The sequence below is a fragment of the Martes martes genome, assembly GCF_963455335.1.
Source record: "Martes martes genome assembly, chromosome: 11".
In the NCBI taxonomy this organism is placed as follows: domain Eukaryota; kingdom Metazoa; phylum Chordata; class Mammalia; order Carnivora; family Mustelidae; genus Martes; species Martes martes.
In genome coordinates this window covers 56,467,618-56,492,351 of record NC_137899.1, presented here as the reverse complement: position 1 = coordinate 56,492,351, position 24,734 = coordinate 56,467,618, and the positions used below count along the sequence as shown (strand labels likewise).

General features: G+C 41.6%; 1 protein-coding gene across 3 annotated transcripts; it reads right to left on the bottom strand.

Moving 5' to 3' along the window:
* Window positions 1-1,033: 1,033 nt before the first annotated feature.
* GPNMB (glycoprotein nmb) lies at window positions 1,034-24,346 on the bottom strand. 3 transcript variants are annotated; one of them, XM_080819022.1, is made up of 11 exons: window positions 24,193-24,346; window positions 18,161-18,313; window positions 17,205-17,348; window positions 15,107-15,271; window positions 12,744-12,902; window positions 11,879-12,184; window positions 8,977-9,075; window positions 7,814-7,916; window positions 5,723-5,937; window positions 2,804-2,897; window positions 1,034-1,237 (listed from the first exon to the last, which is right to left on the bottom strand). In XM_080819022.1, exons 1-11 carry the CDS (start codon window positions 24,260-24,262, stop codon window positions 1,225-1,227), a joined length of 1,521 nt encoding a protein of 506 aa, XP_080675148.1. In that variant the 5' UTR covers window positions 24,263-24,346; the 3' UTR covers window positions 1,034-1,224. The 3 variants fall into 3 exon arrangements, with proteins under 3 accessions (XP_080675148.1, XP_080675147.1, XP_080675149.1); XM_080819021.1 differs by having other exon boundaries at window positions 1,037-2,353; XM_080819023.1 differs by lacking the exon at window positions 12,744-12,902 and having other exon boundaries at window positions 1,037-2,353.
* Between the last annotated feature and the right edge of the window lie 388 nt (window positions 24,347-24,734).

The window sequence follows — 24,734 nt, the reverse complement described above, 5'->3', positions numbered from 1 at the left end:
CAGCACTCACACCCTAATGATGGCAACCAAAAATGTCTCCTAATATTGCCAATGCACCCAAGGGGCAAGTGACCTGTGCTGAGAACCACTGACCTACAGCCAGCACATAATTAGGGAGAAATTTCAATTATTTGTGTTCTGCCAACTTTGCACTCTTTGGAGACGATTTCAGGAAAAAAAAAAAAAAAAAAAAGCTTATTTTTGGCCTCCAGTACATCTGTGAAGTAAAGGAACTAGGTTAAATGTTGGTGTCCACCCACTGCTTAAGAAAATCTTGACTACTCCTTAAGAAAATTCACAATTCTCTCATATCATCTAGTATCCAGTGTGTATTCAAATTTCCCTCAGTTGTCACAAGAATACATTTCACAGCAGTTTTTGTTTTTTTAATGCTAACAGGCAAGCTTGCTTATTTATTTATGTTTTAAAGATTTTATTTATTTATGATAGAGAGATAGTAAGAGAGGGAAGCATAGAGGGGTGGGAGAGGGACAAGCAGGCTCCCAGCCCATCAGGGAGCCCGATGTGGGGTATAACCAGAGCCGAAGGCAGATGCTTAACCAACTGAGCCACCCAGGCACCCTCTTTGGCCTTTTTTAGTTTCGAACACTAGTCAACAAACTGTGGCCCATGGGCCCAATCTGGCCTACTACCTTTCTTTGTAAATGTGCTTTCACCAGAACACAGCACGCTCTTTCATTTACATATATGGTTGCTTTCGTGCTATAATAGCAGAGGTGAATAGTTACAACAGAAACTATATGGCCCATGAAGCCTAAAATATTGACTCCCAGGGTGCCTGGGTGGCTCAGTGGGTTAAAGCCTCTGCCTTCGGCTCAGGTCACGATCCCAGGGTCCTGGGATTGAGTCCCACATCAGGCTCTCTGCTCAGAGGGGAGCCTGCTTCCCCCCCTCTCTCTGCCTGTCTCTCTGCCTACTTGTGATCTCTGTCTCAAATAAATAAATAAAATCTAAAAAAAAAAAAAAATTGACTCCCTAGCCCATGACAGAAAAAAGCTTGCTGATCTCTGATCCAGAACGCTCCTCTTGCCTTTATTTTTAATATAATACTAACAGTTCAAAGAGTCCAGAACATTTACTCACAGAAACTTTTTTTAGATGATCTGATTAATATACATTTATTAAAACTGAACATACTATATTTTAAAATATAAAATCCTTGTGAAATTATCAGTGCTCCACAGGGCAGCGTCAAACAACTCTTTATGTGTCCAAACTATAAACACAATAGAAAGGCAAACAGTAAATTGGAAAAATAATTACAATTCCAAGATCTTATCTCTTTTCATACTTTATTTTTCAGGAAGGAGGAAAAAAAAGCATGTCCTGTCTGACATCTGGTAGAGAGTTTTGATTACAAATGGAGGCCTTAACTGATCAAGTCCCTGTATCATTTAAATAGAGAAACCAGTAAGAAAAGCAGGGGTCTCCTTCTTCAAAAAATCGTAACATATAATTTCAAACACATGTCCCCGAGTGTACAGAAATTGAGATATATACACAAGACTGTCAGCACCCGGAGTGTAGGGCTGGGTCCCTAGCATGCCTGATACACAGAAAGTAGTCAATGAAGGTCCATGGAATAAAGAAATGAGTAGCATTCCTTTACACATCTGGGCAGGGTAGGTTGTCATGAAAATATTCACACCCATGTATTAGACTAGTCAATACATATTTTTTTTTAGCATAAGAAGCATGCACATCAGACTAAATGTCTGGCCTGTTACTGTTTTGCTAGGAGCTCCCACGTGTTCACCTGAAGTAGCATTCAGTTAGCTTGGAACACGGAGAGCCAGAAAGCGTCTGGCCTCCCCTTCCAGTGAACCGAGGCCAAACTCTAATGAATAGTAACTTTTCCCCTTACTCTTTGGACACAGTGTGTCTATCCCACTAACCACCTAAGACATTATAAGTGAAACATAAATCATAACGAAAGAAAGCTCTGCTAACTGGTTTTATCAGTTCAATAATGAGACTGAGGCCACGCACAGTGTGATTCCTCCCCACTTCTCTGAGATGTCATTTAGCCTATATAAAAAGCCCTTTGGACCTCCCTAAGCCACGGTATATATTTTAACAGTAATCTTTAGGAATAGAAGTTAATAGCCATCAACTCTGGCACAGATCACATAAATGGCCCTGAAGAGTGAGCTGTTGATCACAAATAAGGCCGAAGATTTAAACAGTTCCTGGTTGATGCTTGAGCAAAGGATCTCTTTCTTGGTTCCCAAGGCAGAATATGGCCTTTGCATGGTTGAGGAGGGCATTCAGGCCCTGGCCTTTGAGCACGATCCCAGTACTGTTGCCTACCAGTTTGTACTCCTTGTGTTTTCTGAAAACAACGTGTTCGACAGATTAACAAAAGATCTCCACCTGGACTATGTTACTTTCTATAATCTCTTACCTGCCAAGTACAAGAGGGTTAATTCCATTTAACCCAATCCACAGCTTCTAAGACATTGATGTCTTATGAAAGTATAGTTTTTTCTCTTCTTCATGGAAGAAATGTGCCTGCCTATTCTAATTTGTGATTATATGGTAAATAAACTGACACAGTTTTGTAAAGTTACTGGTATCCAGTAGCATTTTTAGGACTAAAAAAAAACCACACACAGCAAAATTAATAGTCTAGTTCGATATTCATCATTCACTGGAAGATTTTTCTCCCCTACCCAAACTGTTTAAAAGCAAAAAAGGGAAAATGGCCCATTTATGCAGAAACATGCAACTTATTTTTGACAATATACTATAGCAATTTAAAGTGTTAAAAGAAGCAACCTACTTGTATACGAAAAGGGTGATCACAGTGACAAATACGGCTAAGCAGCCCACAGAGACCAGGGCACCATTTGCCATTCTTGAAGGGGAAGCTGGGTCTTAAAACAGAAGCAAGACAGTATTAGTGACATCCTCCGCCTAAGGGACATGCTACTTGTAATGCAATTAAATAAATGAGGAAGGGAGCTATCCGAAGATATATGGCTCCCTCTGGGTTTTCAGTAATCTTTTCCATTAAATAATACATAGTCTTTGGGTCAGCTTATCTTCCATTTAGAGAATGAGTTAGCATGTCTGGAACACTGTGTTAAGGGCTCAGAAGAGAGATGTCATGTCCTGGAGACACCTGCTCAGGTCTCAGCTGACCCCGCAGCGCCCACACAGTAAAGGGCTCCATGACCCTCCCCACTGCTCCTCTGGCCCCATCTCCCACTACCTACCTTCCAGCTGTGCTAAAAATCCTGGAGTGGCCTACCCTTCCCCTGCTCTTTCAAATCTCCATGCCCTCTGCCAGGAACGTCCTTCCCTTGGGCTCATTTCAAGTGTTCACCCCTACGGGGTGACTTCTGGACATTCATGAGGGCTGAGGGCTCCGGGTCATGACATCTGCCCGTGTCACTCCTCTACTTGCCTCTCTTCCTCTGCCTCGATCACACTATGTGGCAATTACTGCTTTATACACATGCTTCTTTCCTTCTCCCAGACTGTGGGATTGTGTCTTCTCTGTATTCCCAGAAACCAGCAAATTAACTTGTTTTGTCCCTATTGTCAAAGAGGAACTGGAGTTGATCTCTTTTTTTCTCCATCCCTTCCACCACTGAGCAGTTCCAGCCACCAGCCTCCCCCCGCCACTCAAAAGGACATCTTGTCTACCTGTTTCCACTCTCACCTTCCTGTGATCTTTGCTTCCCTTGGTAGTCCAAATGATCTTTAAAGGCATCTATCAGAGCATGTTTCAAACCTGCTGGAGGCTCCTTATACAGAATAAAACTCAAGCCCTACCCGTGGTCTACAACCATCTAAATGGACTGCTCATTCCTGAAAGTCAGGCTTCAGTTCAGAGGAGGCTTTTCACAAGCAGATGCTGCTGGGTAGGCAGGACTGTCATTGACCTCCCCAATCTGGAGAGCCAACCTCTGTCCCCTCACTCCCCCATGCTTGTCACTCTCCATGCCGGGACATTCTTCACAATGTCATCTTATGTGTGATCTCTTTCAGCCCACAAAAGCAAGGCTCACAAAAGCCCATAAAAGCCTTCTTCCTCTTGTTCCCTACTCTGTCTGGAACTGTGTATCTCAGGCCTACAGCTCTGCTGGGCATGGAGTAGATGCTCAATGAATATTTGTTGAAAGAACTGCAGATGCTTCATGAACATTCATGGAATCAATGAGTAAAAGTCATTCCTCCTAAAAGTCTATTGGTTTGCTTTTGATCAAAGATCAGTTTCTGAAATTCTGATTTTGAAGCCCAAGCCATTAAGTTACAATCCCCCATGGATTGAAAGCTCTCTTTCTGTGCTTCCTTTATTTGGATTTTGAAAATTGCTCAGGTCACCTAAAGTTCTCACTCACTGTAAGAAGAAGGAAAGGAAAGCCAATATCTAAACATCTAATCTGGGAAGAGAGCAGTGGTTTGCCAGCTCCTAGGAGGCTTCATAGAATAGGGTATGACCCTGAAAGGCTGTTCTAAGAACTCCCCACAGCTGCGCAAGAGTAACCCCAGCAGCTCCTGGAGGTGACAGCTCGAAGACCAGCACTCGCTGACGCCCACTGGGTCCCAGTGCTCCAACCTGCCTCCTTCCTCCCCACCCTCCCAGCTCCCCACCAGGGGTCCCAGCATAAGCAGCCTTGGCGGAAGCAGGGCACCTTTGTCTCCTGGTTTTGTTTTTAAATCAGTGCCTTAGATCTCACCAACTATAAGCCCTCATATACATAATGCTATGTATGGTTACTTAAGCTTTTCTTTCAATGAGGTTAAAGCTGCCTTTTATACAGTTAATGAGTAAATCTCTGTTTCAGTACATTTTACCTTATGAGACAGGCTCCAAATCCAAAGGAGTTGTGAGTTAGTCATGAGGTCGTACGGGACAATACTCAAATCAAGCAGCAACAGTAAGTGTTGTCATGTGCGCACAATTTAATCTCGTTCCCATTTCAGCCCAAAGTGTTTCTTCTAAAACAGTGTCTTACAACAAAGTCAACTGCAAGTGAAATTCAGCGAGGGTCACCAGGTGGAGTCCTAATTTGGTGACTGGGAAAATTGGAAGCCACCAGTAAATGACAATTTCTCAGTGAAGTTCTTTAGTCCACTCTGCCAGCATTTCACCTCCCCAGGCACCAGCAGGGGAAAGAGTAGATTTTCTGGTGAATACTGACAAGGCAAGTTGGTTTGTTACTGTTTCAGGATAATGACTGGTAGACTTTGAGAAGGGAAAGAGAGGACACATGGCAAGTTAGAAAGGAACCAGCAGTCCACCTGCTTTCTCATTTCTCTTCTTGGCTTCATGTCTTTTCCTAGGTGGATTCTTATGACAATAGGGTACCAGTCTCCCCGTTTTATAATTTAATTGGAGAACATTGTTATTTTTTGATGTTAGGCTTCATACTTTTCCCTTGACATATAAATCTCTTCGAGCACACAGTGATCATATCCCATTATTACTGGTCCATGATCACAGCTGATTTTTTTCATCAAAAGACTTATCTTTGGTCATTTCACTGGGTCTCTCTCTCTCATCCCTTCCCTAAGTAGATTTGCTGTGGGACTTTCATGCCAGTTGTCAAATCCACATTAACGACAGTTCAGTGATTTTTGCAATGAAATAAAATTAAACACTGATAGAGAAGCCTTGAAGGGCTTTAGCACAGGACACACACGGTACCTGTGATATGAAATGTTCGTACAACCACAAAACAACACTTACCTCTTGCAGAGACAGAGACGAGGGTGCTCGTGAGGGCCAGACTTGTATTATCACTGAGGGTCAGGTTCATACAGTATGTCCCAGACCCACTGAAGGCTCTTCTCACAGTCAGCAAGCAAGTGTCATCTGTGTCCACATCTACAGGGTCACAGACCGTGTTGTAGCTGATCCGGCAGGTAGGGTCAGAAACTATGGTACAGACCTCTGTGGGTATGCTGAGGGGACAGACAGCACCAGGGGAGGGAGATATAATATCAGTTTAAAAGGGACAATCATAATCATTACCTGTCCATAAAATTGACTAGAATTCCATTTGAATTCCACTAGAATTAATTTGGATACTTATTCTTTAATTCTTGCATACGATGTAAGAATATCAAACCATTTGATATCAAATTGTCACATATAATTTACTCCTAAACAAGCCTGGGTATGAGCTACTATTTCCCCTGTGTCCTCAGTAAGATGTGGCTCTGGGGGTGGAGGAGGAAGAAATTATGACTCCCCCCTGTCCAACGGCAAGGGGCTGTTGGAAACGGTGTGAAGCCCAAGTCATTCCTCCCTAGAATGCCTGCAGGTGTGGTCCGCTGAGGTGTCGGGCAAAGATACTATTAAATGCCAGAACTGGCCCACCTGGGTCCCCACAGAGGTCGAACAGTGACAGCCACAGGGGTGGTTGAGTTGGGATTTACTACGTGCAAGACACAAAGCTGTAGATGTGTGACATGGCCTTGATTATTCCTCTCATAGGAAGATGAGGCAAGCCTAGTGTAGCAGGCGACAAACCAGCTTGGTGAGGGGGAGACAACTGGGAGACTAACACGAGCCGTTAGGGGTGGAGCTGGGACTTGAATAAGTGAGGCTGGACGACCATGAGGTGACGTGGCCACGCATTACTGTCATCAGCACTGTTTCCCTTGTGGGTGGACCTCCTGGATGGAGAGACCTTGCTCTGATGCTTGGTCTGGTGAGGCATGGGGTGCACGGAGGACACCCGTTATTCTCAGCTGGCCTCGTTCCTCCATCGGCTTTTCCTCAATTTTCTATCATCGTCACCCCTCACCTCTCCCTAAGATGGAGAGCTTCTTAGCTATCCCTTTTTTATCAAATAAGGCCACATTTTTATACCATCTCATTCCCTTCATTAATTTATACATTTACATACATACATTTTAATTACTTAATTTATCCATTACACATATATTTGTGAATGCTTTAGCTTACTCAGTTAATTAATGTTGTATTTATTAACTTATATTTAGTCTATTAACTTCTATTAGTCTATTATATAGTTCTAACCAAACCGTAGGAGGTCAAATTATATAATGCATTAGAAAAAGCTTTGTAGGGGCACCAGGTGGCTCAGCTGGTAAGTGTCTGCCTTGGCTCAGGTCCTGATCTCAGAGTCCTGGGATTGCGCTGGGCTCCCTGCAGGGCAGGGAGTCAGCTCCTCCTTCTCCCTCCGCCTGCCTTGTGCTCGCTCTCTCTCTCTCGGCCTCATGCTCTCTCTCTCTCTCTCTCTCTCTAAAATAAATAAAATCTTTTTAAAAAGACTAAAATATAAAACTTAAAAAAAAAAAGAGAAAGCTTTGTAAAGTTTAGAGATACAGGATTATTGGGCACTGCTGTTAATTCATGCTAGGACATGGCCATTCCACACTGGCTTCCCACCACGTGGAGGGGCCTCAAGGAGCCTAGGATCTGGGCTCTGAGACAGACCACAGACTGTGAACCATGCTCTGTGGGTACCCACCATCTATGGGGCAAGTTCTGTAATCACCGTGTGCCTCAGTGGACCCACCTGTAAAACGAGGAGACTCAGGATTGGGTAAGGATTCAATAGGAGAACCGATGTAAAATGTTAAGAACATAGTAAGTGTTCAATCACTAATTACTCTTCAATTTCATCAGCAATTTAAAGGTAATGAGCATTGTTCAATCTAGCAAAACGAGTGCTTCTGAGCCCCTCCCGGGACCCTTCCTGGTTGTGGCTGGCTGATGAGCTGGGAATCTAGATCAGCTTTGAAGGGGAGCTGGTGTGACGGCCTCTGCTCAGGCCTTGGCCTGATCCTCTGACTGAGATGTACTCACATCCCTTGACAGGTCACAACAAAATCCATCAGCAACTTGTCAGGCTGTGGCACGGGTGTCACAACGTCTGTCATCTGGATGATGTTGACCTCCAGAATTCCATCTAACAAAACACCCACCCAGAAAAACACATCAAAATACAGCAAAAACCAGACCAAATTATTCCTCCACAAATCAGAAAGCCACACAAAACAGAGACACGGCATTCTTGCATGGATCTGGGAGTCTACCCTGCAGTGTGGATATGTGGATACGCGTCTATGGGGCACCTGGGTGGCTCAGTCATTAAGTGTCTTCCTTCGGCTCAGGTCATGATCCCAGGGTCCTGGAATCGACCCCCTCATCGGGCTCCCTGCTCAGCGGGAAGCCTTCTTCTCCCTCTCCCACTCCCCCTGCTTGTGTTCTCTTTCTCGCTGTGTCTCTGTCAAATAAAAAAATAAAATCTTAAAAAAAAAAAAATGGATACGCGTCTATGTAGCACATTCAAAGTCAAACCAAATTGCTCCTCATTCCAACCTGGCCCTTGGTTTCTGGAGCCTGTGAATGTGTTAGAAGGCTGCACTCCTTCCGGGCAAGAATTTCAGAGAAAGGTAACCCCTGGGGAAGACGCAGGCCTCAGGCTCTGGCCCAGCTGGCTTCCCTCAGACCCGGGGTGCAGAGTCGGGGATTTATCCCCAACTCCAGAACTGGGGTGCCTTGGCTGGGCTTCAGCCGCCACCTGTCTTCTCTGTGGGGTGTCTGTGGGCAGTGCCCACAATACACAGCCATCTGTGGTAGCCCCGCTCATCCCTGTTCCTTACACACTAGGCGGGAGGTTTTGTGAAATCAAAGAGAGGAAGGAAGTGGCAGTTGTGGGAACTTGCTACTGGCCTTTCTTCAAAGGCAAGTTCCTTCAGATTTCTGGAATGCGCAGGGTGGGGGATGTAGGTCTGGAGCAGACTCATTAGTAGGTGGGCCTCACACTGGGCTCGTTCCCACCAGAATGTCTAAGGAAGACTGGCGTAGGCCAGTCAGAATCTAGAAACTGGTGACGTCCTGGCTTTGTGACCACATGGCATCACCTTGAACAGAGAACGAGGGCCCCTGCTCCCACCCCTCCAGAGTCAAGAGGGTGAGAGGGTGGCCCAGGGTAGATCCCAACATCCTTCCCCTGCTGCTCTTACCTACAATCGTGATGGTGGCTTTAAAGTAACCGTATCTATTAATATGGCAGGTTTCCTCAGGAGTCGCCCTCAGCTCCGGGAGGCGGTCACCCGGTGATGCTGGAGAGTTGGATTAATAAGATTTTAGAGGAGTTGCTGAGAATGTAAAAGATTTACATAATACATGATAACCCCAAATCTAAACAGGTACTTGATAACCAACAATCTGAACATCTACCTGACCTTTAGAAAAACATCAAGAGTTCTGAACTATTAAATTACTACAGAAATTTGAAGTGAATATGAATGATTCACAGAGATGTGAGAACTAGCAGGCGTTATAATTGTTATATTATGTTAAATTATGTAAGTGAACACAATCCTGTATCTTCTTTAAACACGGGAATCAAATGAAAGGTAGAAGCCATATTAAAATGTATGATACAACAATCATGATGAAATCAAGCAGGGTGTGACAGATAAAATCATATGTTGGGGCATCTGGGTGGCTCAGTCGGTTAAGCGTCTGCCTTTGGCTCAGGTCATCATCCCTGGAGTCCTAGGGTCAAGCCCCTCATCTGCTTGTGCGCTCTCTCTCTCTCTCTCTCTCACACGCTCTCTCAAATAAAATCTTTAAAAAAATAAAATAGACTAATGTTAAATAAACTAACATTCAACCTTTACCATTTAGGAATTTTTAGACAGTTCTAGATATTACAGGAATCTACAATTTATTTTGAATTTTACATCTGGTCTCCTTATTTGTAAAGAAGACCATTGATACTTATAGAAAAAGAAATTCTCCTACAGAAATATCAGAATGAAGCTGTATGATTAAGTTGTGCAGTGCAGTTATATTTGTAACTGGAATTAGGATTAACTTAATCAACCATCAATAAAAGAACGGTTAAATAAATTATACATTTATACATACAATGTTACTTATATTCTAAGTTTATGCATACTATGAAATACTATGTAGCCATTTAATAATGTGAGTTAAATTTTATGTACTGACAAGGGAAAGATGTCCATGATATTTGTTAAGTGAAGAAAAACAAATTAGAGAACCATATGGATAGCATGAGCCCATTTCCTTAAAAAGCAAAACAACACCTATGTATATTTATAAAATATGTTTGTAAAGGCATAGAAATAGATCGGAAAAGAAACGCTTCCAGCTGTTACTAAGGTTTAACTCTTGGGAGGAGAATGTGAGTAGGGACTTTCACTTTTATTCTAGGCTTCTCTATTGTTAGAATTTTTATTAAGGTACATGCATTAATTTTGTAATTTAAAACATTTCAATGGGGCGCCTGGGTGGCTCAGTGGGTTAAAGCCTCTGCCTTCAGCTCAGGTCATGATCCCAGGGTCCTGGGATCGAGCCCCGCATAGGGCTCTCTGCTCAGCAGGGAGCCTGTTTCCTCCTCTCTCTCTCTCTGCCTGTCTCTCTGCCTACTTGTGATCTCTGTCTGTCCAATAAATAACTAAAAAAAAAAAAAAAAAATTAAAAAAAATAAAACATTTCAAAAAATAATGAATCAACATCAGTAATAACTTAGTGTCTTGATTAGATATTCCAGATTTAATGAGATCTCCTTTTATTAATAACACACTGTTACAACAATTTATGATTTATAACAGGTTTTGGTAAAAACAAGTGCAGCAAGTCTGGACATCAGGTTGGACTATTTACTCTGGGCTTGGTGATGGTGCCCTCTTGTGACCAGTGGGAGGATGGCAGTATATTACCATCCCCTTCAAATTGGGGTGCTGAGTACTCATGGCACAGTGGGGTGGGAGGGGGCATTAGATGGAAGCTAACACTTTCCAAAGTAGACTCTCAGGAACTTTTTTTTTTTTTTAAAGATTTTATTTATTTATTTGACAGATAGATCACAAGTAGGCAAAGAGGCAGGCAGAGAGAGAGAGAGAGAGAGAGAGAGAGAGGAGGAAGCAGGCTCCCCCGCCGAGCAGAGAGCCCGATGCGGGGCTCGATCCCAGGACCCTGAGATCATGATCTGAGCTGAAGGCAGAGGCCTTAACCCACTGAGCCACCCAGGTGCCCCAACTCTCGGGAACTTTTTAAATGGCCTCATATGCTAGTACATATACTATATAGTACATATACTATTAGTAGAGAATGGGATTTAATTTATTATGCCTTATATCCAGAACAATCTTAATGTCTGGAGTCTTTACTCTCAAGGTACATTCTTTCTTGGGCCATTTGGAAATCACTTCCAAGTACAGTTGTTTTGATGGGACACTAGATGGATGTGGGCAGGGGAAGGAGGAGAATGGAAGTGGGGAGAAATGTGGGAGGAGGAAGAAAGACAGTGGGGATGGCCTGAATGTTTAGGAAGGGCGAGATGTATTCTCATAATGAGAAAAAATGGGAGAGAATCAGAGACGTGATGGGGGACACCTGGGTGGCTCAGTTAAGCATCTGCTTTCAGCTCAAGTCAAGATCCCAGGGTCCTGGGATCGAGTCCCGCATTGAGCTCCTTGCTCAGCGGGGAGCCTGATTCTCCCTCTGCCTGCTGCTCCCCTGTTTGTGCTCTCTCCCTCCCAAATAAATAAATAAAATCTTAAAAAAAAAGAAATGTGACGGGCCAGACAGGGAAAGCATTTGTACACATAACAAGGACCAGTACAAATTAGAAAGATCAAAGAATGGCACTTAAGTCATGAAATTCTACTTGCAAAGTGGAATTTAAACATACTCTCCTTTCTTCCATATTCTAACAGCTTAAAATGGTGATAAAGTGGCTCAAGAATGATACATACAGAATTGAATCACAGCAGACTCAGCACACGATCCTTTAAGCTAGGGATCTAATTAGGTAACCTGTGTTATTAGATTTTTTTTTTTAAATAGCTGTTAAGCAACCCCCTCAAAGATCACCCGGAAAACACTTACATAAAGGAGAGGTGGGTTCTGGAGGTTGGGGTGAAGGACAAGGTCCAGGCACTGCAGCTTGCACAGTGAGGTTAAGGCTGAAGGTTCCATTGAGCACATACGTGTGATTCAAAGTTGGGTTGTTGGAAACAAACAGACCAGTATTATCCCCGAAGTTCCACTTGTAGTTGATGGCTGACTCATTGAGGAAGTGACTAGGGTCGTGAATCAGGACACTGAACATAATAGGGAGGTCCCTGAGGAAGGTTTCATCAGATAAATTTCGATCATTCTTCTGGTACATAGTCACAAATACAGGAACGTGATCTAAAAGATATACCCCCAAATAGAAAGAACACACAATTGCTTGATTTTAAGTAGATGACTTCGATAATGCTTTTAGGTTCAAAAATTAAAATTAAAATGAAGGGTGCCTGGGTGGCTCCGTTGTTAAACATTTGCCTTCAGCTCAGGTCATGATCCCAGGGTCCTGGGATCCAGCCCTGCATCAGCTCCCTGCTCAGCGGGAAGCCTGCTTCTTCCCTCCCACTCCCCCTGCTTGTGTTCCCTCTCTCACTGGCTCTCTCTCTCTCTGTCAAATAAATAAATAAATAAAATCTTTAAAAAAAATAGAAACTAAAACTAAAATGAGAGATAATTTAGCATTATTTTCCCTCTTCCTATGCAAGTTTGCTAGGGTTTTTCCAAGTTATTCTGGAAACACAGATGGAGTAAAATATATTTAAATATATAAGCGAGGGAACGAACCCATACAGATTGTAACCTAGCCCAGAACACTTAGCTCTAACTCTTACTTAATCCACTAACATCACCAGAATGAAATGCCTCACCATCAGTTAACTTCAAGTTCACACCACTCACTCACCTGTTACCACGTACACGTCTTTCACTTTTGCAATGGGGACATATACATGGTGGTGTCTTCTATAAACAATTACTTCCATGAGTTGGGGGCCAAGTGTCACATTGGCTGTGTTTATAGAAACTCTTGCTGAACCCCGTCCTAACTTCTGCAAATACTGACCTTTGAGAGGATGGAAATTTTTAGTTATTGGCCACATTACATGATCATTATAGGAAGTTGTTGTTTCTTTATGACTAATGACTGCCACTTAGAGAACGCTGTTGGAAAAGGAAAAACAGGATGGGGATGTAGGTCCTGGCTGCTTCAGAAAGGGAAATGGTGCTCATTTTATACAAAACCTTATAACATAAACCCACTGTTCCATAAATATAATTTATATAGTTGGTTAAAATGGAAAGAGAAGTTTAGTGGGAAAATACTGTTTAGTCCTTAGTTTACAAATAAAAAATGTTTATAAGTAAGACGTCTGGCACTTGAAATACATGTGTTTCCCGGAGAATACCCATTCAATGCAATAGTGAGGTGTCTAAGGGAGCTAAAAAAATTTATCCAATATTGTTGTAACAATATTACCATTTCAGCTGTATCAAGCAGTTTCTTTCTTTCTTCTTTAGGGGACTAGAATCCTCCATTTTCTAATAGAATTTGTATATAATAAAACAAAGTAAGTGGTGAAAAAAGAGGTCGGGTATGGTAGACATAAAAAGTAATGTAGTGGTTCTATTAACACATTTCTAGGACATTCTTGACTCACTCTTTCTCTTTCTCCAGCCCTAACCTAAATCTGATTGCCACCAGCTAGCTAGTAAAAATGATTCCTATCCCTCAGGGCCCGAGGATTTTTCTAATGCTCTTGAGGCACCCAACACAGATGTGTGACTGAACAACAGGGATGCCGAGACGGATGCTTGTGGGGCTGTTTAAAGACCATGTTTAACACACGGTCAAAGATATCAGAAAAATACACTAATCTCAGAGATACGTGATCTGGAATCCCCTTTACCTGGAGCCGCAGAGGCAGTTCTTTTGCAGGTTGTAGGGGAAAGAGGTGTCTCGCAGGGGGCTAGTTACACACGAGGAAAATGTTAGTCCTGGCATGGGGAGACCACAGAAGCAAGTGTTAGTTGGAGGACAGTATCAGTTAACTTCAGATAAGGAAATTCAAAACAGTCTTGTTAGAAAAACAGCAATTTCTGGGCTAAAAACTGGTTTTAATAGATATCTTAACTAAAAAGAGGGGTAACAAGAGACTGGAGTGCTAGTGAGCATACATACTCCATGCAGATGGTCTGGTCAAAGAAATCATGACATTTGGGGAGTTGACTGACTGGGCCATGAAGGCACTGAAACAAAGTCAGCCTTCAACCCCAATTTAACTAGATGGGCATAATATTTGATATATATTTTGTACTTTGTTAAGCTGATGTGTATTGCTAATGTGTTGTTCTGATTTATAAATGAGTTAGCTGGACAAAGAAACTTTCTCTAATTTATGAAAAAAGACAAAACATGTAGAAGTTTGGAGCCTGCATGGTTGGTGACAGTCTTCAAACTGTCAGAGCCAGATGGCAACTGGTGACATATTTAAGAACTTAGCAGCTTTGCTAATTATAACCTAAATTTGCTCCTCCTAAAAATAATCACTTCACCAATAATAAAACAAGAGAGGATACCATTTGTGGTTAAAAAAAAAAAAAGAGGGTAAGCTTTGTCAAAGAAGAACAGGGGTTAGATTATGTTATTTCTTCACAATGGAATATTATACAGTCATTAAAATAATGTACATAAGGAATTTTAATGATACGATCAAGCACTCATGATAACAAGATTGTGTATACATTCTAGTCTTAATCAAGGAATACTAGCAAAAAAAAAAAAACCCATTGTGTTAACAGTGATAATCTCTGGTGTCAATTATGGGTGATTTATTTTTCATTTGTACTCTTCCTGTGTTTTCCGAATTTCCTACAAAGAGCGTAAGTTTCTTTCTTAAAAAATCTTTTGATAATAAAAAATTAAAAAAAAAATCAAATGCCCATCCATGTGCCATTCAAACAAATAATCCTATCTTTCGTATTACTGTTTTAGACAGAAAGAAACTGAATAGTTTTAAGAAAGAAAAATGAATTATTTTTTTTCCCTTCTTCTAATTCCTTAGTGTTCTGAAGATTTGCCAAAGCTAAACAAGATTTTCTTTTTTATCCCTCGTGCTCCACCCCCGCTAAGGAAAGTTCACAGAGTAACTGTTGTTAAACTCTTAAGTGTTAGCATTCTTGCTTACAGAATAAGAAAAGTGGAAAAAAATGTTAAAATTTGAAGGGCAGGTAAAGAAGCAGCTAAGGGGGTTTTGTAAAAAGTCCAACCAAGTGTGTGAAAGACGTAGACAAAACTGCATCTCCTCCATCCAGGGTGGTGAGGGAAAGGCTTTCCATCAGGGAACATGTGGTGATGGTGTTGGCTGTGGTCATTTCCCCAACCACCTTCCTCGGTCCAGTTGTAAACGTACAGATCGGGAGATGGATCAGTTTCTAAACAGAGAAAGAAACAAGCCAGGCTTGTCATCTGGGCTCAGAATGCCCAATGCTCATCACTGAATTAAACACCTTTTCATATGTTCATAAATATAAACATAGTTGGACAAAACCCTAATTTTGAGAATTCATCTAGTGGTGTGTATTTATGACCTGTCCCTTTTCTGCCTATAGGCTGCATTTCAGTAAAATTTCATATAAAGCAATTATTCAGGAAGAGCCAATCTAGAAATACCAGAATATATTTATTTTTAATACTGGATCTCACACCACAACTGTACTCAAACCAAAATGAGGGATGCTTTATCTTTTTATGTTGATACTGCTATCTGTAGTTGTTTGTTTGTTTTTTAACCCTGAGTCGTTTGGCATCAAACAACTCTCAACTCCTACTAGAGATTTTGGCACACTCCTAAAAATAAGGACATTAACCTACATAACTACAGTATCATTACCACTCTTCCTATAGTCTGATCAAGGGTCACATATTATATTTGGCTATTTTGTCTCTTCAAATGATTTGGGAAAAAAGATAGAAGTAAATATGGCAAAATGTTAAAATTGTTGAGTCTAGGTAGGAGGTTTTGGTGTACCCGGATTTCAACTTTTTTGTATGTATGACAATTTCTTTTTAAGTAATCTCTACACCCAACATGGGGCTCGAACTCACAACGCCACGATTGAGAGCTGCTCACTCTCCTGATTGAGCCAGCCAGGCGCCCCAACATATTTCATTGTAAATAAGTCATGACCCAAATCTTTTCATCTAGACCAGTACCCTCACCCTCTTGGTTTTTTTATGTCATTGACATTTTTGAAGAATCTTTTTATTTATCAATGTATTAGAGCCATTTTTTTATTTTATTCTTAAATTGTCCCAAATAGCCAAGGGGAGTCCCTGCAAGCTGGCTTCTGTGTCCTTGTGATGCATCTCTCTTAGTCCGTGAGTATTTACTTACTTGGGCACACTAAGATGTGCCAGACTCACTTGGTACTTTCCCTGCCCTAGACCTGCAATCAGTATTTAATTCAAAGGTCCCTGATTCCTTTTTGTGATGACAGGTATTACATAAAAATTTTCCTTAGACACAGGGATTCCTTCATATAAAAATGCTCAGAGGGCTAAAATGCCATTTGAAACATTCATAAGAATTAGCATTTTTAGAAAGAGAAAAATTACTACTGATTTTAGACACTTGACACTTCAAAAATATCAAGCCCTTTTTATATAGGACATAATGTTTTCCTAATAGAACAATGATAAATTAATAAGGAATGAACACAGACAGTTTAATAGAAGTTCTAAGTCATAAAATCAGATCGTAAGTGTATTTAACAGTCTTGTCACTGATTGAAGAATCTCAGTTATTAGCTCCGAGTTTGGGGGAATGTGCAGTTCTCGAGACAATTTCCTTTGATGCATCTGTGTTTCTTTGTGCTCTTTAACATGTACAAAGAGCTTACCTGCCTTAAGGGCAAAGCGAAACTACAACTTACACATCTTAGCATTGGCACCAGCCACACAACACTGGGTTAAGCAATAATAGTAAGCAGAAATCAGTCTGATCAGCAAATGTTTGTCAGATCAGCTATTCTTTGAGTATCCAAAAGAATTTCGAGTAACCAAACCAAAATCTGAGAATCAACAAGGTATTCTCTGGATAATCAACTAGACCCTAAGAAAAAGCCGAGCATGATGACGTCCCTCTTGAAGAAGGTTCCAAGTGGCAGAAAGCCACCAGTTTGCTCAAGTGGGTTTGGCTAATGTTGATACAGGAACTGGATGGAGCAACATGTCCCTGTCATCCAATTTGAGGAGGGGGTGACATGGGGTGATAGCAAAGCACCTGTGAGCCTTTAGGTTTATGAGATGGGTCTCCAGTAGTTAGGAAAACTAGCCAATTCCTGTGGCACGGGTAACATTCCTTACCATTTCTGCAGTTCTTCTCATAGACTATGTTGCCACTGACATCTTCATTTTGGCATCTGGGGAACACCAGGTCTACCACAAATGTGATCGTTGAGCCCACAAGTGCTGGTGAATCACTGGTCAGAATTGCCTGCACGTGGCCTCCTAGCACATAGAAAAGAGCAGTTTAGTGATCAAGCATCTTTTTCCTTTCGTTGACAAATAAAGTAGAGTTGAATCCACCAATAAGGACCAGAGCATCCCAACGTCTCTCTTTTTTTTTTTTTTAAGTGAACACTATGCCCAGCGTGGGGCTTGAACTCATGATCCAGAGATCAAGAGTCACATGCTCTACTGACAGCCCTCCCATCCTTATGCCTCTTAGCAATAAATTATTTTCTGGATTCCTAACTTTTGCTTTCAGAGTACAACATTCTACAAGGGGGAAAAAAAGGAGGTCAGACCAATTAAAGAAGTCTTTGATCATAGAAAAAACATTTACTTAAGATAAAAAAGAATCTGCTCAACTGGATTGAAGAAACAAGTTTTAAAGGTTTGTATTTCTTAGACTCAAAACCAATGACTAAAGGACTCACTCTTTCATGCAAATGGGAAGATACTCACTTTCTGATAAACCACACTTCTGATATGGTCAAAACTGCTTGAGTGTCTCAGCTCTTCTGAAGAGAACCATTCCCATATCATGTAAAGAGGTTCAGGGCGAAATCTGTTTGCTATCCAAAATCTTCCAAGAACTACAAACTTGTCAATTTCTAAGTGGATTAAAGTTGAGTGTGTGTGACTTAGAAAGTGACAATGTTGAGATAAAAAAAGATTGCCAAATCCAGGTGCCTCCCACTTGGTAACTAGAGTACAGTCATTAGAAGCAACATAAGCCATGTGATCTACAAGTCCACAATGTAAGAGACTAAATCAAATAGGAAATGACAGTTGTTTATCTTGAATATGAGATTTACCTTTCCAGGAGTTTTTCCACCTTGGGTCTTCCTTTCTCCATACTGGGTAGAGTTTTTCATTCCATTCATTCTCATCTGATGACCAACCAGTTAGTTGGCTGTGCTCCCTCGTATAATCAGAAGTTCTTTCATTGCTCAGCACGTCATGAAATCCTAGATCAGTATTTGAAAAACAAATTATTTTGCTTACTCCTTTCCTCATTTAGTACTTAACAGTACCTAAGTAGTCAAAGCAACTTCTCATTTCATAAGTTTGGAAAATCGTACTTAATATTTTCAGTAAGTCAAACAAATAGATTTTTATTGGAATGTCTCCTGAACATAATTTAAATACAACTATTCAGACCCTCTTTATGTATTTTTTTTTTTAGAAGATTTTATTTGACAGACAGACATCACAAGTAGGCAGAGGCAGGCAGAGAGAGGGAAGCAGTCTCCCTGTGGAGCAGAGCACCTGATGTGGGGCTCAATCCCAGGACTCTGAGATCACAACCTGAGCCGAAGGCAGAGGCTTAACCCACTGAGCCACCCAGGCGACCTCTTTATGTACTTTAAATAGTCAAGGAGGGGCACCTGGGTGGCACAGGTGGTTAAGCATCTGACACTTGGCTTCTGCTCCGGTCCTAATCTCCGAGTCATGAGATGGAGCCCCATGTTGGCTCTGAGCTCAGTGCAGTCTGCCTAAGACTGTCTCTCCCTTTCCCTTTGCCTCCTCCTCCCCCATGCTTGCTTTCTCTAAAATAAATCTTTTTTAAAAAGTAATTTACTTATTTGACAGAGAGAGAGAGAGAGAGCACCCAAGCACAGCAGGGGGAACAGCAGGCGGAGGGAGAAGCCGACTCCCCAAGGAGCAGGGAGCCTGACACGGGACTTGATCCCAGGACCACGACCTGAGCCGAAGGCAGACGCTTTTATTGACTGAGCCACCCAGGCATCCCATAAACAAATATTTTAAAAAATTAAATGAGTCAAGGAAAATTTCTGAAAGTTGGTATTTCTATTATTTAATTTCTCAATACATATTCTCTGATTATTTGACTGATATGCTAGAATTAGGAAAACACTGATGCCAATGATATTCAGATCAGTTTTGGCATCTTTTCCCATTCTTATCTGTTCTTTTGGCTAAAAGAATGTCAGGCTCAGGAATGCCTCCAGGTTTCCAAGAGATGCAAACCAGTACTGGAAAGCCCACTGTTGAACAATCTAACTTTTTTACGGCCCAGTATATGGTCTGAATTGGTGAATGTCCCATATGTACTATGTAATTTACAGTGCTTTTTAAAATATTATGTTAAGAGCTGGTTGGTAATGTTTTGAGACTTCTATGTTCCTGCTGATTTTCTATTTGTTATTTCAATTACTGAGAGAGGAATGTTGAAATCTTCAATTATAATTATGGATTTGCCAATTTGCCAATTTCTTCTTACAGTTCTGTCAGTTAATGTATTTTGAAGCTCTGTTTAGAATTGCCAAGTCTTCTTCATGAATTGATCCTCTTGCCATTAGGAATTGACTTATCTTTATTAATAGTCCTTGTTCTTAGGGATACTTTGATAGTAATGTTTAGTGGTTAATAGGTACATCTTTTTCTATCTTATTTTTAATGGATATTTATTTCTATATTTGAAGTGGGTTTCCTATAGACAGTATATTTCTTACGGACAGTATATTGGTCTTTTTTTAGTGTAGCCTAACAATCTCTAACAATCTCTACCTTTCATTCAGAGTGTTTAGGTAATTTCTATTTACTGTATTTATTAATACCGGGGGATTTAAGTCTACCATCTTGTTATTTTTCTATCTGTCCCATTTGTTCATTCCTTTTTCTTCTTTTCCTGTACTTTTCGGGGTTATTTCTGGAGTCTATATTAGCTCCACTTCTGGCTTATTAGCTGTATCTTTTTGTTTTGTGTGGTTGCTCCAGGGTTTATAAAATTCTAGTTCTTCTGAAATTCTAATCTCAAGTTGATGTCTTTTTACCTTGCCTGACAACTCCAGTGGTCACATGGTCTCTCCTCTCTTTGAGGATTGTACAGACTGGCTGGCTGCCTACCTAACAGGCATTTCCAGGCTACACCCCTACGCTTTTTTACCCCTTGTCACAGAGCCTCTACTATAACCGCTCAAAATTCCAACCGCTGACTTTCCTAGATGGGCAGAAGCAGCTGATTAGAACCTGGCCAGTCAGAACTGAAAGGAAGTCTTCTGAGGGCTTCTGTGTTTTCCTATCATCTATCCATATACACACACATACACACACGTATATAACAAACTCCATTTTGTTCACATCAGAAGTGATTTTGGGGACAGTAATGTAGTGACGTGAAGCTCAGAGCTGGGACAGCCATACTTAACCATGAGGGCACAAATCTGAAGAGGCAAGCCAACACACTAAGGAGGTCAGAGTGGATGGAAGAAAAGAAAGAGTTCTCAATGTTGTCCAGTTCTTGCTCTAGCTTTTCCTGCCTCTGGACTGGTTAAGGTAAAAAATGTCTTGCTCAACCTATTTGAGTATCATTACAGCCAAGAAGTCAATTGTCTAGAACCCACAGCTAGTCCCTAACCATATATTATGATAAACTGTCCCCTCATGTGGTCTTGTGTCGTCTGAACCCATAGTGCCAGAAATACAGTCTTCTCCTGAATACTGGAGGAGGACTGCCACAAGGTGTGGTATTTGGCAGGTGCTCAGAGAAGCCATTTTGAATGGATGCCACCAACCTCTATCTTCTATTTATCCTTTTTTGTAGAAGGAGGCAAACGCCTGTTGTTTCCTTCTTATAAGGGAGACAGATGGAATGGGAAAGAATATTGAAATGAATATTGAACAATGTGGATGTCTTACAATGGATGACTATTACAAGACTTGGTTTCTTGACTTTGTTGCTAAACAGGCTGTGTTGACCTCAGATCATGTTTTCTCTGGGCCTCCACATCAGACAAAAATCAAGTAAGACAAAAACCAAATGTCTTATGATTCTGTAAGATTATTTTTATTTGGAAACAGTTACTAAGTGAGGGTAGGAAATGTAGGTTTATCAATAAATGTTTATAACTGGATATTCATTCAAATTGAGTCATGGAGTGGTAGAATATTCAATTTGGAAAAAAACAGTTCAAATCACTTCATTTTACAGATGAAGAAATTCAGGCCTAGAGAAGTGACAGAATTCACTTGGGGTCAGTTTTAATGGAGTGGAAATGAAGATTTACATCTTTGAATTCCCAGGACTAATTTTTTTCCACTGTTCTGAAGAGCCTTTCTCTTCCACAGATCCTGAGAGAAAGTGAGTGGTTCCAGGAACAATCAAAACATGGGTTTCTCCTCTGATTATAGATGTCAGAAGTCAAGGAACGTCAAGGAAAAACAAACTTAAAAGAGGGACAAGGAATAGATACATGGATCCAGGGAACAGAATGGAGAATGTCGAAATAGACCCACACAAATATGCCTTACTGATTTTTGACAGAGATGCAAGTACAACCCAATGGAATTTCAAAAAAGACAGCACCATTTATTGAAAAGGCTATCACAAAGTAAAAAGCATAGGAGACATTTTCAGGCTCTAGGCTAGGCAAGAATTCTTTGACTTGACACCAAAGACACGATCCATAAAAGGAAAAAATGATAAATTAGACCTCATTAAGATAAAAAAACATTCGTTCTGTGAAATAGCATGTGAAGAAGATGAAAAGGCATATTACAAACTGGGACAGAATATTTGCAAACCACATTTCCAGTAAGGGACTGCTATCTAGAATATACAAAGAATTTTCAAAACTCATTAAAAAAATCCAATTAAAAAAATGGATAAAAGACCTGAATAAACATTACATTGAAGAGGATACACAGATGGCAAAAAGATACATGAGATGATGTCCAGTTTCATTAACCAGTGGAGAAATTCACATTAAAACCACAGTGGGGTATCACTCTACACCTATCAGAATGACTAAAAAAATAAAAATAAAAAAATAACAGTGATATATCAAACGTAGGCAAGAATGTGTGAAGACACTGGATCACTCGTACACTGCTGGTGGGAACAAAACATGGTACAGCTACCCTGGAAAACATTTAACAGTTTCCTGAAAAACTAAACATACAACCAAAACATTGTACTCTTGGGCATTTGTCCCAAAGAAATGAAAACTTATGGTCACCCAAAAACCTATACACGAATGTTCATAGCAACTTTATTCATAGTAGTGCAAACTGGAACAATTCAGATGTCTCAAAATGGGTGAATGTTTAAACAAACCGTGGTATATACATATTGTGGAATCTACCCAGCAATAAAGAACTATTCATACATGCAACACTTCAATAAATTATGTTGCATAAAAAAAGCCAATGCCCCTAAATTCCATATATTAATGATTCTATGGACAACATTCCTGAAGTAACAAAATGATAAAATGATAAAAAGGGGAGAATGGATCAGTGGTTGCCAGGGCAAGGGGGTGTGGTGGGAAGGGGAAGTTGGTTTGGCTACAAAGGGTTTGAGGGACCCTTGTCGTGATGGAACGGTTTGGTATTCTGACTGTAACAGTGTCAATATCCTGGCTGTGATATTGTGCAATAATTCTTTAAGAGGTTACCATTGGGAGAAACTGGGTAAGGTTTACAGGGGAATTGCTTTGCATTTTTTCTTAAGCTGCATGTGAATCTACAATGACCTCAAAAAGCTAAAGTTAAAAAATAGGACAAAAGACACCCAAGAATAAGCAGGTTTTAAAAGAAAAAACGGTGTGGGGTAGGGGGAGTTAGACGTGAAGGGAAATGGAGTCACAGCCGGCACCAATGTGGCTTTTCTCTCTCCATTCTAGAATCTCACCCCAGCGAAGGGGTGGTGGCCAGGTTGCTTGTTAACTGCTCCGTCAACACCTGCAGGCCTGCTCTCCCTCTGACCACCCCCCTTCATGCTCTCTCTCTCAAATAAGTAAATAAATTAAAATTAAAGAGTTGGATGCTTAACCCACTAAACCACTCAGGTGACCCACAAGAGGATCTTTTGAAACAAGGAGGCTCCAACCTGACCTCCCCAAGGGTCTGCTTTCATCAGTCTGGGCATCGGTTGTTAGAAAGCCCCCAACCTCAAATGTGAGACTAGAACAGAGCCCTTGGGGCCTTGGCTCTTCTCTCAGTAACCTCACCCGAGGGGCAGCAAGCTCCTGGAGGTCTGTGAAAAAGGTCCCAACAGGACTAGGCACAGCTTCCGGGCGGGGATGATCTGTGAACTTGGTTCTAGATTCAGGGCCCTGTTTCATTTGAGCCCTCTACACTACAGGATAGAAACCAGACGAAGGGGGCGCCTGGGTGGCTCAGTGGGTTGAAGCCTCTGCCTTCGGCTCGGGTCATGATCCCAGGGTTCTGGGATCGAGCCCCGTGTCGGGCTCTCTGCTCCGTGGAGAGCCTGCTTTCTCCTGCCTCTCTGCCTACTGGTGATCTCTGTCAGATGAATAAATAAAATCTTAAAAAAAAAAAAAAAAAGAAAGAAACTAGATGAAGTTTAGTGGGTGGCACTGCTTTGTTTCAGGCCAGGAAGACTATTCCCTCACACCAGCACCCTCCCCTTATCTGGCGAGAGACAAGGTGGCAACTGCAATGGGGGGAAAAAAAGCCCCCCAGAGGGGCACCTGGGTGGCTCAGTGGATTAAACCTCTGCTCAGGTCATGATCTCAGGGTCCTGGGATCGAGCCCCGCATCGGGCTCTCTGCTCAGCGGGGAGCCTGCTTCCCCCTCTCTCAGCCTGCTGCTCTGCCTACTTGTGATCTGTCAAATAAATACAATCTTTAAAAAAAAAATTCCCGAGAGAGGGGCCGGCATGGTTGTTACTTTCCCAGAGCCTGAAGCCAAGAACGAGCGGGAGGCATTCTGCTGTAGGGTCAATGTTCCCAAAGGTTTCAAGCACGGAAGCTTCCTGAGAACCTTCACGAAGCCCACCTTCTGGCGTGGACTGCGAGACCTCAGACAACCCATCACTTCCGCCGACAGACAACGGGTTAAAACACATGCGTGTACTCACGTCTGGCAGCATCAAGCGGCAATCTTGCAGCCAGAAGCAGAAACCCCAGGAAACAGTGGAGACATGCCATGCTGAATTCTCAAAGACCCAGGCAATCAAGGTTTAACTTTTAACTCCCCGGGATCCATCTGCTAAGAACAGCGGCGGCTCCTCTGGCCTTTCCCTGCCCTGCTCCTTGTTTTAATTAAATACAGGGTGCCTCGGGGCAGATCATGTGATGGTATTAAGCAGTCTTGCCTGATCTGGTCTCCCAAGTTCAAGCTCTTAAAAACTCATGTGCTTCTGACTCACTCTTAGCCTCTGTTTTCTCTTTTTACCACTACACTGTTTGTGTTATGATTCCTCATTTCCAGTTAGAGGAACTTCCTTTCCTATGGACCCATTTTCATATCCTTCACCAAATAATATTTTGAACTCCAACCTCATCGATTCAACTTGCTGCAGTTCCTTTACTGATCCATTCACCCCGCTCGTTTAGAGGGCCAGTTCTTCCCAGAGCGAACTAAGACTTGTACGTTCCCTTCTCCCCGGAGGAGACACAA